This window comes from Oncorhynchus mykiss, chromosome 19 (assembly GCF_057628025.1).
Source record: "Oncorhynchus mykiss isolate SJ-2025 chromosome 19, ASM5762802v1, whole genome shotgun sequence".
In the NCBI taxonomy this organism is placed as follows: Eukaryota; Metazoa; Chordata; class Actinopteri; order Salmoniformes; family Salmonidae; genus Oncorhynchus; species Oncorhynchus mykiss.
Genome location: NC_143040.1, coordinates 45,108,615 through 45,126,364, shown reverse-complemented (window position 1 = coordinate 45,126,364; position 17,750 = coordinate 45,108,615). Strand labels below are relative to the sequence as shown.

General features: G+C 42.1%; 1 protein-coding gene across 2 annotated transcripts in view; it reads right to left on the bottom strand.

Annotated features, from left to right (window-relative positions):
* Positions 1-17,750, bottom strand: part of LOC110497739 (cysteine-rich motor neuron 1 protein) — a 122,330-nt gene that overhangs the window by 39,740 nt on the left and 64,840 nt on the right. For both annotated transcript variants that reach the window (XM_036954715.2, XM_090211123.1), the window contains exons 3-5: positions 11,319-11,561; positions 10,409-10,529; positions 10,149-10,270 (exon numbers count right to left, since the gene is read on the bottom strand). In XM_036954715.2, coding sequence (XP_036810610.2) covers positions 10,149-10,270; positions 10,409-10,529; positions 11,319-11,561 — 486 coding nt within the window. The remainder of the gene's footprint in view (positions 1-10,148; positions 10,271-10,408; positions 10,530-11,318; positions 11,562-17,750) is intronic.

Sequence of the window (17,750 nt, the reverse complement as noted above, 5' to 3'; positions counted from 1 at the left end):
TGCACTGTACTTCCATTCATTTTTTCAACTGGTACCAGGGGACCTTCAAACGACTCTTATGAGGCCTGTAGGCACCCTTGAGCAAAACAATTGATGCGTACATGTTCACCTCTGAACAAATGGGTCATATTAGAGCGTTTCCCAAACTGTTCAGATGCTAGACAGAAGTTGGCAGATCGGCTTTACCGACTTCAGACAAGTCCCAAGACGCTTGTGGGGGGTCATAGAGCAAAACGGAGAACACCATAGAGTATGTGAGTTTGTAGGCCAAACTGTTTGGACGCTACAGACGATTTTGTGAGAAGACCGATTTTCAGGATGTCTCATGGTCTGACCAACACCACTCTAGCACTGTCACCTTTCACCGCAGATTTGGAAGTGCGACATACTGTAGGCAGATAAGGTCGATTGAGACACATGCAATGCAAAAAAAACAGATATCTCTCAAATTGACAGGTTTTATAGGGATTTTTGTATTATGCTAATTTTATTTCCACAGGAGTGGACATCGACCTTAAGGGGTTAAAAGGTTCCTGGAGGCACCTTTAGGGGTTCCACCGGTGTTGCAATCTAAGGAACCTTTTCCTCCAGGAACCTTTTCTTTTTAGAATGTAAGGCAAGAAACAGTGGATGCATTTTTTAAATAAAATACTATAAAAATAATGCCACAGGAATTATAAGCAAATCTTATCTGCTCAAAAAACTAGTGTAGCCCACAGCCATATGGCATAGCCAGATCAGGGCCTAATATAAGGATGACTCAGAATATGCTATTCTGTTCTTCTGAAATAGGCTAACATTTATTCATATCATAATGTTTCTTCAGACCTGCCTAAAATAAAGAATGGATTTATATAAGGCTATGTATTACATGGATTTATTATACTTTTTCAAATGTAGATCTTGCGAAAAGGTCTGGATCAGTGGCTTGCGGACTATGCATGTAAGCCAGAGATGCTAAACACGTGTGTGTTAATTAACAGTCAATTGCCGTGGGACCAGCAGTTATTTGCATGAAAGTTACCGGCTGACAAAATGTCGGGACTGCCACAGCCCTAGTCACGGATTTAAAAACAAAAAATACTAGGTGTTAGGCTACACATTTCCCCACTCTGTTAAGAGCAACACTCAAACCACTTAGTTACCCAACTCTTACTCGTACACCGTGTGAGTGTCTTTGACTGCTAACAAAATTCGCAATAAGCTAAGGCCTACAGTACCATGCAACGGCAAGCAAGCATGCATGAACAACTACAAACTTCACACCTATATAATTTAACCCCAAACTCCTACAGAAAACATGTATTCAAGGAGCCAATTTTAGTTTAGTCTGCAGCTCTTTGTAAGGAGAGCGTGTGAGTGTGTGAGGAGGGAGAACAAGGAGAGAGCAAGTACTCCTGAGCTAGTACTCCACACACACACATACACACATACATACATACATACACTCTGTAGGAGCCTCCTAGCACATAAACTGTGAGCTCCTGGGTAGAAGAAGGGCAGAAGCAAGAATAAAACACTCATAACCTGCTGGCGTATGAGAGGAGTGGAGGATTTAAATAATATACTGTACCATCTAAACTTCTTCAATAGTATACTTCATCCCAGGACCACTGTGACTACTATAGCTACGTTTTAGAACTGATTTCTGTTCTTCTGATATCCGTTAAAATATGTGTCTGCACATAATTACAAGCTGATTGAAGTGGCCTTTTAAGTTTAAAATGAAAAGGTTTCGCCCGCCAACGACCTTCATTTGTTACGTATAAATGAAAATGGCATTAATAGCAGTCCAATCCTACGGTACTTGTGTGCAAATCAAATCAAATGTATTTATATAGCCCTTCGTACATCAGCTGATATCTCAAAGTGCTGTACAGAAACCCAGCCTAAAATCCCAAACAACAAGCAATGCAGGTGTTGAAGCACGTTGGCTAGGAAAAACTCCCTAGAAAGGCCAAAACCTAGGAAGAAACCTAGAGAGGAACCAGGCTATGAGGGGTGGCCAGTCCTCTTCTGGCTGTGCCGAGTGGAGATTATAACAGAACATGGACAAGATGTTCAAATGTTCATAAATGACCAGCATGGTCAAATAATAGGTCTGGGACAGGTAGCACGTCCGGTGCATAGATATATAATCTATTATAGATTATACTAGTCATTCCACTTCCATGTGTGTACTTTCCCATGGTAGAAAACAACAGTCAGTCACATGAATTGAGGTTTGATAAACACACAGTAGGTTGTTTGCAGCAGACAATGTTCTCCAGGGTTATTATCAACATCATGTATATAGAAAACAGAGGTCTCCACCTGTTCCTCTGTACTAAACCTCCCATGTAATGTCCTATCTCTTAGTTATCAGGAACCAGTGAGAACCATGCACTCCTGGTGCACTCCTCTCCAACCCTTCTGTCTGCCTGTGTGTCTGTGTGTCTGTGTGTCTGTCTGTCTGTTATTCTCTGTTCTTGTCCAGTTCTCTCCTCCTTTCCCCTCCCATGCCATTCCCCTACCCATGCTCCTCTTTGTCTGGACCATACCAACCACCTCCCCCTCCCTCCATGCTAGCTAGCCAGATCCCTTCATTCCCCCATGCCGCCGCACCCTCATGTTTTGGCTGTGCTGCTGAGACAGAGACTAAATAATGTGATAACATGCAGCACTCGACAGGTGTGCCTCCCTCCTCTCCCTCAGCTCTGTGGATGAACAGAATAACCCACCGAAGGCACCACCAGGCAGGCAGGCAACAACATGATGTTGCAAATCAAGGCTGCATCACACAAACAGCTTCAGAGTTTAGAATAATATGAATGTATTGAGTGATAGTGCTTACTGCTTACAGCGATGCAATGAAATGTAAACAACATCTGATCTCACAATGGCTCCCAGGCCGGGTCAATTGTTGTTCTCCTCCTCCAAATACTTCACAGGTTAAGTTGCTGTGCCTACTCAGTCACTGTGTTCCAATGTCTATTTTCATTTTTTAAATGTAACCTTTATTTAACTAGGCAAGTCAATTAAGAGCAAGTTATTATTTACAATGGTGGCCTACCCGGAAAACGCTGGGCAAGTCCTATGGGACTCCAAATCACAGCCAGATGTGATACAGCCTGGATTCGAACCAGGGACTGTGGTGACACCTCTTGCACTGAGATGCAGTGCCTTAGACCGCTGCGTCACTCTGGAACCCTCAGCACAATACTACCATACTACACTGAACACAAATATAAATGCAACAATTTCAAAGATTTGACTGAGTTACAGTTCAAATAAGGAAATCAGTCAATTGAAATAAATTCAATAGGCCCTAATCTATGGATTTCACATGAACGGCAATACAGAAATGCATCTGTTGGTCACAGATACCTTTAAAAAAAGGTAGGGGCGTGGATCAGAAATCCAGTCAGTATCTGGTGAACACCATTTGCCTCATGCAGCTTATGTCTGCCAATACCATGACCCCACCTCCACCATGGGGCACTCTGTTCACAACGTTGGCATCAGCAAAACACTCGCCACATGACGACATACACGCTGTCTGCCATCTGCCCAGTACAGCTGAAACCAGGATTAATCCGTGAAGAGCACAATTATCCAGCGTGCTAGTGGCCATCGAAGGTGAGCATTTGCCACTGAAGTCTGTTACGACGCCGAACTGCAGTCAGGTTAAGACCCTGGATAGGATGATGAGCATGCAGATGAGCTTCCCTGAGACAGTTTTTGACAGTTTGTACAGAGATTATTTGGTTGTACAAACCCACAGTTTCATTAGCTGGGTGGCTGGTCTCAGAAGATCCCGCAGGTCAAGAAGCCAAATATGGAGGTCCTAGGCTGGTGTGGTTACACGTGATCTGCAGTTGTGAGGCAGGTTGGACGTACTGCGGACATTCCTGCAGTCAGCATGCCAGTTGCAAGCTCCCTCAAAACTTGAGACATCTGTGGCATTGTGTTGTGTGGCAAAGCTGCACATTTCAGACTGTCCTTTTATTGTCCCCAGTACAAGGTGCACCTGTGTAATGAGCATGCTGTTTAATCAGTTCTTGATATGCCACACCTGTCAGTTGGATGGATTATCTTGGCAAAGGAGACATTCTCACTAACAGGGATGTAAACTAATTAGTGCACAAAATTTGAGAAAAGTAAGCTTTTTTGTGCATATGGAATATTTCTGGGATGTTTTATTTCAGTTCACGAAGAATGTTACCAACACTTTACATGTTGCGCATATATTTATATCAGTGCATGTAGAATGCATGCCCAATATTTTGCTTCACTCTAAGTGGTATGCTAGCCTAGACTTGTCAGACCTGGGTTCAAATAAATGTGTATTTGTTATTTAAAGATGCACTATGCAGAAATCGCTCCGCCATTCCCTGGTTGCTACTGTAATTCTAATAGTTTGCCTAATTTCAGTTTATGTGACAAAACAAGCAAGTATAGTGTAGAGAATCATTGTACCGCCTAAACCTGCTGTGAAATATAGATTTCATAACCAGATTGTATATTCAGTTGTTTGAAGCTGGTGTACAAAACACACAGAACAAATCTACCGCTTCTTAGACTTGCTTTCAATAAGAATGACAGATCTATAAACACACATTTTTATGTGAATTAGGAAGGGTCGCCTAAAAAGTTACATATTGCAGCTTTAAATACTTATTTTCTGTTAATTTGAGTACTTTTAAAAAATGTGTCCCGAACCAACTATTAGAAGTATTTGGAAGTATCCTATTCCCTACTATTTGAAAGTATTTTCAAATACTTATTTCAAATACTATTTTCAAATACCTGGGTTAAATACATTGGAGTGTATTTGAGTCAATATATTTTCGTATTTTTATTTCCAAATACATTCCAATATTGAACAACCTGTCTTTTCAAGTAAAAAATATCAAAATACTTACTTCCAAATGTCTTTGAAAGTAATTGAAATACCCTAAATAGCATTTGAATCCAGGTCTGAGACTAGTATGGATATTGGAACAGAGTCAGTGTTTCTGAGTGGATTACCTTTAGTCAACTTCCTGTTTCTAAAGCCAATAACAGCACCAGGTTCTCCTCTGACTGAGCGGTCCAGGAATGTGTTGTTTACTCTAACCGCTGTCTGTGAACTGACATAACATTAGTCACTGATCAAGCCAGAGTGGGGTTTAAGGTACCGGTAAGTAGCAATCTCTCAAAATAGCGGACTGCCTCTGTTGAACATTCCGAGGCTCCTTCGTAACTTGATGTGTGTTAATCTGGCCATGGCTGTAAAATAGAGCACATTGTTCTGTCTGGCTTACTCCACGTCATCCCTGAGCAACCCGGCCCTATACACAGCCAGGGATTATCCCTGGGCTAATTTCTTAAGGTTGGGTACACGCACTGCTTTTGGAAAGCTGAGACCGGGGCTGGCATAGCAATGTTATTACTCAAAAAGGGAAAAGGAGCCTATGAAGAACCGACAACGTGAGATCAAGACGTTTAAGGTGGTTTCCCGTCTCTCTCTCTCTCAGACCATGTGTTGAGCAGATTACATAAACTGTCAATCACCTGCCTCACTATGACAACCACTAGTCTGGTTTCAACCACCAGCCTGCCCTTTTCTCTTCTCTCTCAGCCCTAAAATGGGCAGTCTGAATAAACCTGAATCGGCCTAAGCATGAATGATCTGAAAGTCAATAGGGTGTGTTCTGCTTTCATCAGAGAGAATCATGTCTGATTAATAGAGACAGATAAATAAGTAATCATATAGTCTGTCAGTCTGTGTGCATGTGTTACACATATGATATATGTTTATGCAAAGACTGATGGGAAAATTGAACGATGTCAATGTAGTCGGATCAGTCTGCAGAAAAGTAATGGCTGTCTAAATGCTGTTAGAAAGCAACAGCTTGACTGGGAATAACATCAGCCTGCTTCTGTCTCTATTCGTTGCAGGGCATGAATAGGCACTTACAGTATGTCATCTCTGAAGACGGCCGACCCCAGGTGGTGAGGGTAGGCAACATCACCTCTACCACGCTGACCCTCAACACGGGAGGGCCCCACAATTACACACTCGATCCAAAAGCCACACACATTCAATAGAAATGCTTTCGTAAAGTCTATCTGCCCTAACTGCCAGAAGAGATTGCCAGCTTTTCCAGCTCCTTTGTCACCAACAAGACAAAAGGCTTCACTTTCCATTTCCTCTGAGCATCTCCAGCACAGACAACATCACAGAGTATCAAAGGAACATACATAAGAACTGACACATTGACTAGAAAGCAGATGCATTGTGTGTGTAAGAGCTACAGTATATACCTCTCTCAGTTGCCTCCATGACAGGAACAGAGACTCAGCCCACAAACTTGACAAAAACCTACGATGGTTCAACCAGAAAGGCTAGTTCACTTTAACTTCATTCAGTAAGCACAATATAATTCACATTGCTTCCTCTTCTCTGGGCATAGTTGGAACGTATCATATTATGTTAGTGTTTCCAAATGTTATCATCAGCATGTCGTCATGTCTCTCCTCCTCTTTTAACATGAGGCACAAGCAGAATGTCAGTCACCTATTACCTTATAGCCTACCTGTATCAGCAAGACACAATAATGGAGCTTCACCACACTTGCTCAATAACCTATGGGCACATTCGTGCAATAATCACCTTTCTCTTCATCAATGAGCATAAATCTTGGGACATGTTCATTTGTCAACTTACCCCTTGTTCTCTCACTTGCTGAAGTTGGGGGGGGGGGGGGGGGGGAATACAGTCTTAACTCTTCAATTCAGTTAAGACTGTATTCAATTGAACTATTGACAGGAACCTCGATTATCTGGCTAGAGGAGAGATCCCGGTCACGCACGCATAGAACACACGCACACTTGTACACACACACGCGCGTACACACACGTGCACATACACACACAACCTGATGAAATGCATATCTCCAATGCAGGAGGGTGAGATTACAGTCTGAGGAGGAGGCTACCTGGTCCCTAACTGTGTGTGCGTGCGTGTGTGTGTTTGTGTGTGTGCGTGTGTGTGTGTGTGTGCATGTGTGTGTGTGTGTCTCAGCAGCAGGCTCCAAGGCCATTCCATTCCAAACATGCTCTGTGGAGTGCCTCAGCTGTCTCATGTCTCGTCTGCCGCTGCTAACATTTGCTGTCAGAGTGGGACAACAGAAGCCTGCAGACACCACTGTTTGCTGAGGGCTTCCACAGTTCATCCAGTCAAACCTTCCTTCTTATGCCCTGGCCATGTTCTGTTTGTGTTCCCTGAATAGGGTTTCCAACACAGATGGTTGTGAGGGGGTACAGTTAGAAGACAGACATGACATCCTTTAGTCCTTTGATAGTTCTGCTTGCTGACTTTGGACATCTTTTATGTCCACTCAACTGCCTTTCATTGAAAGAATGGGCACACATCGGAGAGAGAAGCAACGGCGGAATCTGGTTTAACAGCTAAATCAAGGAGTCTGGGTCAATACTTGTCTGTGAAGTATAGATTGTCCAATGAACACCACAATACAGCTGTTGAGCGTTTCAGTTCCCCTGTAGCAAAACACACTGAAAAACTCTTGTCAGTAGTCATTGATTGAGAACAGTATGTTCCAAACACACACACACACACACCACACCACACACTTTATCTTGGCCAGGTCGCAGTTGCAAATGTGAACTTGTTCTCAACTAGCTTACCTGGTTAAATAAAGGTGAAATACATTTTTTTTTAAACTCACAAACACACACGATCAAAAATGGTGTATGTGTCAGCCATACTGAGCAGCCAGCCACAAGTGCTTATCAAAGATGATATCTGTGTAAGTAGTATCTATAGCCCTCCTACTAAGCTGTGGTTGTGTATGTCTTAAGCATCACCCTCGGGGTTTATCACGTTGTCTTTGTGTGTTTGTTAATTAATGGGAATCACGGCAAGCCTTGAAGAGGTCAGGTAGGATTACAGCAGAGATGCAGTGTTGCAGTGTGTGTGTGTATGTTTATGTGTGTGTGTTGTGGGGGTGACGTGTGCTCAACAGCTGTTGTTATATTGATCCCCAGATCAGTTTCCACCCTTTAGGGATGAGTTCATCTTCACTCCCCGTTTCCTTTCCACCCTCCACCCCCTTCAGCCACAGAAGATTCATTCATCTCCTCCCTCCCTAATTTCCTGCTTCCCTCTCTCCTTCCCCACTATTCCCTTCATCCAGGCAGATGAAGCCACCATAGAACCAGATGTTCAATCAGGTTATATTTCTGTTTTTGTGTTTTGCTGTTCCCAGGACAGATCTCTGAATGCATTGCTCTTTGTTCTGAAATCACCAAATAAACAAAGCAGGATGTAGGGATGACACAGACCCCTGGCTGCACATCGCCAACAGATGCTTGTTCTAGCTAGTAGGGCTAAGAGGGGATGGGAAGTGCAGTGCTGCCTGTCACACCCTCTCCCCCGTCGCCCCAACGTCAACCAACGGAAAAATCTCCTCCTTGCTACAGTAGATTCGCTTTTCACGCGTCATTTGCAACATATGTCACGGCTCAGACCTCCTGTCAGAGCCAAGGAGCAATCTTTTCAAATGTATTCGTTTTTTTGAAGATACTAGAGATTTCCCTTCTTAAAAAAGCAAGGTCTTTAAATGATTCTTTAAAGGCTGGCTCACCCTTTAAAGTTGACCGCCACCCATAATGTGGGCTCCATAAATCATTGAGAATTTGCTTTCATTTGAAAAGTATCATCTGCCCATTCAACCACCTCTCTCTTACTCCTCGCTAATTTGCACTCTTTTTCAACCTGCAGAATCTAAGGCAGAAAAGCTGAGGGTGGGGAAATTGTCTTCTTCCGCTTACAATCCCACATGAATAAACACTACTATGTACTATAGAATACTACAGTACTTACTATAGAATTACGTAGTAAACTGTAGTATCCTTTAGAATGCCATACTACAGTGTGTGTGTGTGTGTGTGTGTGTGTGTGTGTGTGTGTGTGTGTGTGTGTGTGTGTGTGTGCACAAATATCATACCACCAAGACATGCTAATCTCTCACCATTACAATAACAGGGGAAATTACATGCTAATATCATGCTAATCTCTCACCATTACAATAACAGGGGAGGTTAGCAGGGGAGGTTAACATTTTATAAACAAATATCATACCACCAAGACATGCTAATCTCTCACCATTACAATAACAGGGGAAATTACATGCTAATCTCATGCTAATCTCTCACCATTACAATAACAGGGGAGGTTAGCAGGGGAGGTTAACATTTTATATCATACCCCCAATACATGCTAATCTCTCACCATTACAATAACAGGGGAGATTAGCATTTTATATCATACCCCCAAAACATGCTAACCTCTCACCATTACAATAACAGGGGAGATTAGCATTTTATATCATACCCCCAAGACATGCTAACCTCTCACCATTACAATAACAGGGGAGGTTAGCATTTTTTTGTGGGGGTGGGGGGGATGATATTTTTGCATCTATAACTTTCTCACACATCATTATTCACGATTCATTCAGAATTATCCATAATCATGGTAGCATCCACATGAATATAGAAGTGTTTAGAAATGTATTCTATTCTTATTTACAATAAAAGTGACTCCAAAATGACACAATACATGATTTACCATTCATTTATATTGGGCACAAAATAATCTGAAACAACCAAAACAAAAGCAAACACTGAGTCACAAGCTTGTGTGCTATGAATATGGGACCAGGTACTTTTTACTTCTTTATTTGAATTTGTCCCAATACCTTTGGTCCTTAAAATGAGGGGGGGAGTGCTGTCATTTCTAAGCGGTTCACACGATATGGATGAAAACACCCTGAAATTAAAGCTGACAATCTGCACTTTAACCTCATGGTCATTGTATCAAAGTGCTGGAGTACAGAGCCAAAACAACCAAAAATGGCCCAATACTTTTGGAGCTCACTGTAAATATTTTCACGTCATCTTAGTGATATCTCCTAACCTCCCCCGTTAGCTGGCCTAGCACGGTAAAATATGATTTTAAAAATGACCGGAGCAGAAAGCAGGAAAACAAGGCTTTGCCATCACATCCTGTATCACTCATTCCTTAATAACAGCTCAGAAACAGTGAGATGGGAGCTGTGTGGTTCAGGCCAGAACCAAGCGGAGTAAGCAAGCAAACTCACCGTTGATGCACTCGTACACATCACAGCATTGCCCGGGGTTACCGTTGCCGTGGAAGACCACCTCGGGGGAGCTCCCGGCAGTGCATTGCGGGAACCCACACAGGCCGGGCAAACACTCACACCTAGAGATGGGATGGAGAGAGGGGGAGTTAGTACACATCAGATGGACACACCCTCACACCTGACTGTCCTTGACTACTTTTTAGGACTGCCAAAGAGAGTGTGATGATTGTTGCATTCAGAGGGATGTTGAGGCTCACCTGGTGGGAAGGGTGCAGCAGCCGTCTGCGGTGAGACGCACCTGGGTCTCATAGCTGTCAGGTGGACACTGAACCTGCTGGACACGAGGGCACTCCACTGTGCTGCAGTCCACACTAAACACTAGGTAGGGTACAACACAAAGACAATCATTATAGAGGTAGCAGTAGGGCTCAAATTGGATTGAGAGCAAATCAAGAAAACAACTGTAAACTATCAAGTGTGTGGTTTTATATAACTAATATTCCTCTTTCTGTGTTAGCTATGAAGCTATGGTCCGCCTTGCGCGTGTTTGTGGCAATTACCCTGACTTGTAAAAACCCTTGTAGAGAAGTGTGTGGTGTGTGTGGTGTGTGTTAAGAAAACCGACGTGAACAGGGAGGTCACGGAACCGGCACATTCCTATCCTAGCTGGACACCTCTATTACATCTTGCCTATGCCACTCGGTCACTGCTCATCCATATATTTATATGTTTATATTCTTATTCCATTCCTTTACTTAGATTTGTGTGTATTAGGTAGTTGTTGTGGAATTGTTAGATTACTTGTTAGATATTGCTGCACAGTCGGAACTAGAAGCACAAGCATTTCGCTACACTTGCAATAACATCTGCTAACCATGTGTATGTGACCAATAAAATTTGATTGAGCAACCATTCCTTCTGTTGGCTACGGCCTACGTTACGCCATTCCACAGCTCAGAGGTGATAAACCGCTGGCATACAGATACAGCTGCCATTCATGCGTGTAAACACATTCTTATGTAGCCTACAATTTGGCCATTGAGTTTGGGAAATTCTACAAATTCAATATTATTAGTATTATTACTACTACAATGATCTAAGTATCAGAATATGAAACAATTATTGCCATGTCACATATAGTTGCTGGGAATTGTTATTGGTAGCCACCTGGTTTGCACTCGTATAGATCGCAGCATTCTCCAGGCTTCCCAGAGCCCTTGGACACCAGGATGTTGAGGTATCCAGGCTGGCATACCTTCCTCAGGCACCCTGCAGGGCTGCAGACACAGCGGCTGGGCAGGGGACAGCACTCTCCAGGGGGTGCGTAGCCTTCGATTAGCACCGAGTCCTCAGGGCAACGGGGTGAGAACTGCACCTCACACCGCGCCTTGGAACAGTCAGGCCGCTCCTCTGCAAAAGAGAGAGATCAGATTGTCCATTGTAGCGTTAAACTAATATTTGTACAGTTATAGATAAAAAAATCTGCCCTGTCTGTTATTTTCAGTGTAATGGGTTAATAACATTTCAAGGAATTTCAAACTGAAACTTTAAAACATTACTGTTTTTCTCACGGAATGTTTCTCAAAGGATCACACTTGCAACACCCTAACTTAACACAGCAGGCGCAAAAGAAAAGCCTGAATGGCATTTCTTTCTTTCTGGTCCTGATGAGAAAAAAAATGTTGGGGGAGGTTTTCTTCTGCACTGTTCAACCAATCCAGTAAATATGGAGGAGGAGTTAAGATGGAATGTCGACTTGTTAACGTCCGAAAGCGGAAGTCGTTTCACAGGCTCTCTTTCCATTTCCCCTGAAAACCGAATGCATCTGGTTATTACCGACCACGTAGAGGGTGGGGACACCAAGAAAACTGGGCAAGGCGTTAGAGGAATCAGGAATGTTATTGCTAACCTTTAAGAAAGAACATTCAAGGAACTAAAAAGTGCCAACTGGGCAGTCAATCAAATTGACTACTGACCATTCAGGTCAAAGTCCAAGATTTTATACACATAATCAGTACGACTCTGACCTTTACAGAAACAGAGAGCGAGATTAAGGAAGTATAAAGTGCACCAGAGGGGCAGGTAAAACAAGCATTGAGCATTGATGTGAATGTGAATGAAGTGTAAATGTCAACTGATGGAATGATGAGTAGAGCACACAAACAGGAACTGAGAGAAGTGTGAAGTGCTAACCCCCTCTCTTTCAGGATAACACACAGACGCAGGAGGCCAACTGGCCGACAGTTGAACACACGCACGCAAACACACATGCACACACACGCACACGTCAAACACTGCAAAATTAAAAGCGAATACACTTTATAACAGCCTCCAAGTCTGGCATGGCATGGCAGCAAGGTACAAGGCTGGGCTGAAGCTCTAGAGGTACCTCTAGAAGGTTAGATCTTTCTGAGTGAAGCCTGCCTCCTTGCAGCTGAGTTACGACTGGCTTTTAAGTGTTGTTCTTATTGTTTTTGCTGGACTTGAAGAGGAAAGAGTTTCACCATAGGGTTGGACAAAAGCTTCTGTAGTATAATGATTTTCTGTGACGGGTAAAGTTGAACTAGCATGCTGTGAAGTTAGGCTCCAGCTACCTCAGCAAAGGGCCTGTCTGGTAAGGCCAATCTAGAATTCTATAATGACTGCAGACTAGCAAAAACACTACTGAAGACAAGTTAGACAACAGTGTTAGGGAAGCTACTCTGAAAATATTGTTTACCAAGCTACCAATTACTTTACACTGGAAGAAGTTAAGCTACATTAAAACTACCCTTAAGACAAACATAGTTTATTTCAATAAAGTTACTTTGAAAAAGTAGTTCACTACATCTAAACTAGTTTGTGAAAAATTATCATATGTAAATCTGAAATGTCATAGATTACAAATTGCAAGAATAGATCACTTTGGGCCATATGTTAAGAGAATGTGTAATTCTGCCTATTAAACACAAAAACAATGTTTCAGGTGAGAATTAGGTAGGTCTGATGCCGGAAAAAAAAGGAAATGATTACCTACTTTACACATATTTTATTACATTTTTTCAAAAAGAGTAGTGTGTAGTTCCAGTAATTAGCTACACCACCACATGTCAAAAAAGCAATTAACTACTGAAAACAATACCTACATTTGAATTTAGTTCAACGACCATCAAGCTACTGCAAAATGTAGTTACATTACTAGTTAAACTACATGTAGTTCACTACTCCCCAACACTGAAAGACAAGGATAGCTTTCTGTTTGTTGTATTGCTTTTTCACGTCATATCAGGATCTCATGCAAAGCAACAAAGAAGGAAAAAGCAGAAATGGTTTAATCTAACGAGATAATGATTCTGGTCTCTTTAATTAAAAGTTTTAGCCGAGCTCAGAGCTGTATAGAAAATACTGGGAAAAGTATTATAGAATAAGCCTTTGTACTAACTTGACATTGGCTCTTAAAAAACACATTCGCCGTATTAAATGCATGTATTCTGTCTTTCTACTGGAAGTTACTGATTCTGTGTGATGTCGGACAGAGAAAGAGACAAAAAGAGAGAAAGAGGACCCTAAAAGAGAGCAGTGATACTCTGAGAGGAGGATAATTAGGCTCTATTAGATGGAGGAGAGTGTTTGGGAACACAATGAAAGGAACTACAAAAGAGGAGCTGCGTAGGATATAAGAATATGACACCTTTTTGTCTATTAGAAAGCTGTTCATATTTAACAACTGTGTTACTGTGATTATACAGCCGCATTTCAGCGTTCACAATGGGCCGCTCACTAAAAGGACTGTGAATGTAAAAGAAAGTACGCGCGAAATGGATATCAAGTGGAATGGTTTACCCATGGAACTTATGGGAAGTAGACAACAACTTTGAAAGTACAACAATCTTTCGAAGAAATTGACCAATTGATGTTGGCACGGTAACAACATCCTCCTACTCCTTTCACTCTGACCCGTTTAGGTCTGTTAGACCCTCTGGTTAAGGGCATCTGTGAATGTTGAACTCTTCTGAACACAGCAAACAATCCAGCGGACACAACTGTAACGATGTAATGACGGATTTTCAACCAGTTTTGCCTGCTAGCTGGGAAAGATCCAACATAACGGTGCTTGGCAAGGAAATAGATGGTAACAATTGACTTACATTTGATTCATTGACTCCATATGAGTATGTCTACATGAAAATATAGCATGCTTTATGTAAATGGGGACATGTATCGAGCTATAGTAGGACACAGTGGATGTGTGTAATGTAATAGGCTGTCAGCAGTGTGTGTGTGTGCTGAAGAGACTTACACAACATGTTAACATACGTAGCTAGAAAATGGTCAATTCAATGTTGCCAATTTCACAACCAATTCCTCCCCTCTCTATGTTCAGTGTAGCAGCGCATGTCAACGTCAGAGTACATGTTTTTCACCTGCAAAAAAACAAACATTTTGCAGCTGAATTCTCTCCTGTGGATTTTGTTACCTCGGAAAATGCATTTCCTGACCCAAATGCGGATTTCTATTTCAATGGGATGAATATTTCCTTAAAAGCAAAAGGCGTGACTTGAACTGTCTCTCGCTACCGCTGGCCAATCAGGTAGCTCAGATCACCGTGTCTGCACAGTTTCCTCAAGCCATAGACTGTAAAAAAAAAAAAAAAAAACCTTGAACGTACCGCAAAGTTGATACAGTGAGAATTCCACATTTTTAAAGCCATTACTAGAGGGCGAGACTCACCAAATAGAGCAAAGAGCTGCTGTTCATGTTGAAGTTGTTATTCAGCACTGTTAACACTTTTATAAGCCATCTAATGTGCATGCTCACTCTACAACCAGCACCGCAGCTGCAATGAATGAATACAGCAAAGTGTTTCCCCGACAAGCTTGGGTTGTTATTATTAGCGGCTTGTCTTTTTCAATATCGAGAAATATTTAACTTTCTCTGGTCATAGGAGTAAGCTCATGAATTGGTGCACGAGGCAGAAATAATTTAGTGCACTTGAGATTCGCCATCAGCTGGTCTGTGTCCTCTCTCCTCAGCGGAGGGAAGGTGAGTCGGATGAGAGGCAACCTCACCGCTGATCTCTCCCTCCCTCAGACTGACCATCAGATGCAGGCCATCAGTCCAGTAGTAATAGAAAAAGCTAATTATTATGCTCACTCAGCTGTGCCTCACAAGTAATACAACAAATGATCTATTACCAGTGTGATCATATACCAATTTGTTTAAAATTCAATTTCTAAGTGGTCTGAGTAGAACAACATTGGCAGGGAAATTCAAGCATAGCCAATATGCAGTGATAATTTATTGCGCATTTAGCCTACTGCACAAATCTCCTTGCTACAGAACTGTTTTAATTGGTGTATTTAGCAAAAGCTTACATTTTTAAGTCTTTAAACATTTTTTTTATCTGAGCGGTAGATCTCAGCTTGCATTTTGACTGTGACTCAGAAAAGGTTGGTGACCACTGCTTTACTGCTCTGATTCATATCCATTATGTTCCTGTTTCTTCCTCAGTGTATCATTGTAAAAACTATTGTAGGACGCATTGGCTAAAATTTTACAATATTTTTTTTTCTTCTTCCAAATAGCAATGGTCCTCAATCTTACATCTAGTGCAGGGGTGGGCCCCTCCAGTCCTCGAGGGCCTGTTTGTGTCACACTTTTTCTCCATCCCTAGCAAACACAGCTGATTAATCAAATTGCATTCTAAACTGAAGATCATGATTAGGTGATTATTGGAGTCAGGTGTGTTAGCGTGTAATGTCATCACAGGAGGTTGGTAGCACCTTAATTGCAGAGGATGGGCTCGTGGTAATGGCTGGACCGGAATAAATGGAATGGTAAGGCCATTCCATTAACTCCGTTCAAGCCATTATTATGAGCCGTCCTCCCCTCAGCAGCCTCCACTGAATGCCATGGAGGGAGCTGGGGTAATGTGCTGAGAGATTTTATATTGATCTGCTTTGTGTACAGAAGACACGTTTATTCAAGAAAACAGGAAAGAAAAAAAGAAGCCTGTACACCACACACTTTCCAAAAAATCATGAGCCAGAGGAACCTGAATGAGAGGCTTGATAGTTCATAGTGATAGTAGTCTCTTGCCTAGCGAGAGTGAAACAGTGGCTGTCTGTAATGTAGTCGTGATTTAAATCCCTTCCTTCGCCTCCTCCCTCTGATTTGTGTTTTGACAATGGCATCTGGTGGGGTTTGATCACATCGGAGTGGCGTGTGTGTTTGTGTTTGACTGAGTGTGTGTGTGTGTGTGTGTGTGTGTGTGTGTTGTCAAGCATCTGGAGAGGCACATGAAACCCATTGTTAAGTGTGTACAATCAAACTGATTGGCCACACAATGCCTTCGTTTAGATCTGGATGACAAATACATCTGCCTATTAGAAGAACGAAATACAGTGCTGTCACTACATCTAATATACAGTGTAATAAAATGGTTACAATTAAACTGATTGGGCCACTTTTGATGATACACACACACACACACACACACACACACATTACACAGTATAATGAACACCAGGTAAAGCAAATTCAAGTAAGTTTATTTTTAATATACAACCCGCTGATTACATCAACGCCCGACTGAGCGGATAATTGTCCAATCTGTAAGTCAGAACCATACACAAGGCTCTGCTCTTTAAAGAGAGACTCCAATGCAATGCTTAAGGATTATAAACTGAAGCAATTATTTGATATTCCCCACAGAGCCAGTAAGAAAGGGTGAGAAATCATCACACCTTATCGAGTCAAAGAACAAAGTCACACCGCTTCAATACAAACAAACGTCTAAAATACAGAATGCAAAATATGTGACACCACAAACTCCTTAAAGCTTTTTTGCAGGAGAAAATAGGAGGACATGAAAACAAGCCGTTGGGTTCCGTGTTCAGTTGACGCCAGCATTTTAACTGACAAATTAGTCGGCTGGTTGAATCCCTTAATGGTGACCGAACCAAATTGTTTATTCATCTTTTCTGTCCAAGCAGGTATCTTGTTCACCTCTCACAGGAAGTCTTATAGTTTCTGTCATTCTGTAGGCATCCCAAATATCTAGCCAGGTCCCAGATCTGTTTGTGCTGTATATGGGCTGTTATGTGACTGTAGGAGTTGACTATACAGCACACACAGACCCTGTAGCAGGCTACCAAATATCCATACATACACATTACATTTACACCAAGAGAAAGATGGGGTCCAGTGGACAAAATATTACAGAGCAAAGAGTAATGGTTGTAAAATACCCCAAATTATGCAATGGTCTTTTTTAGAAGGAAATCTATGCTGTAATATTTGCTCTACTGTACACGTCCCTTTTCATTTGGTTCTTCATCCATCCATGGAGCTGGGGTGTGGATGGCTGCTGGATGGCTGGGCTGCTGGAAGCGGGGGCAGCGAAGGGTATCCATGGAAAGGAATGAGATGAATATGAGATGCCTTTCCATCCACTCATTAATGACTCTCCTTAATCTAGTCAGTCACACACAGCACCGCACAAAAACTCTCTTTCTCTCGTTCTACCTATCTCTGTTTTTATCTACCTCTCGCTCTTACCTCTTTCTTTATCTCTACCTCTGTTTCTACCTTTCCTCTCTCTAGCCTTACCTCTCTCTT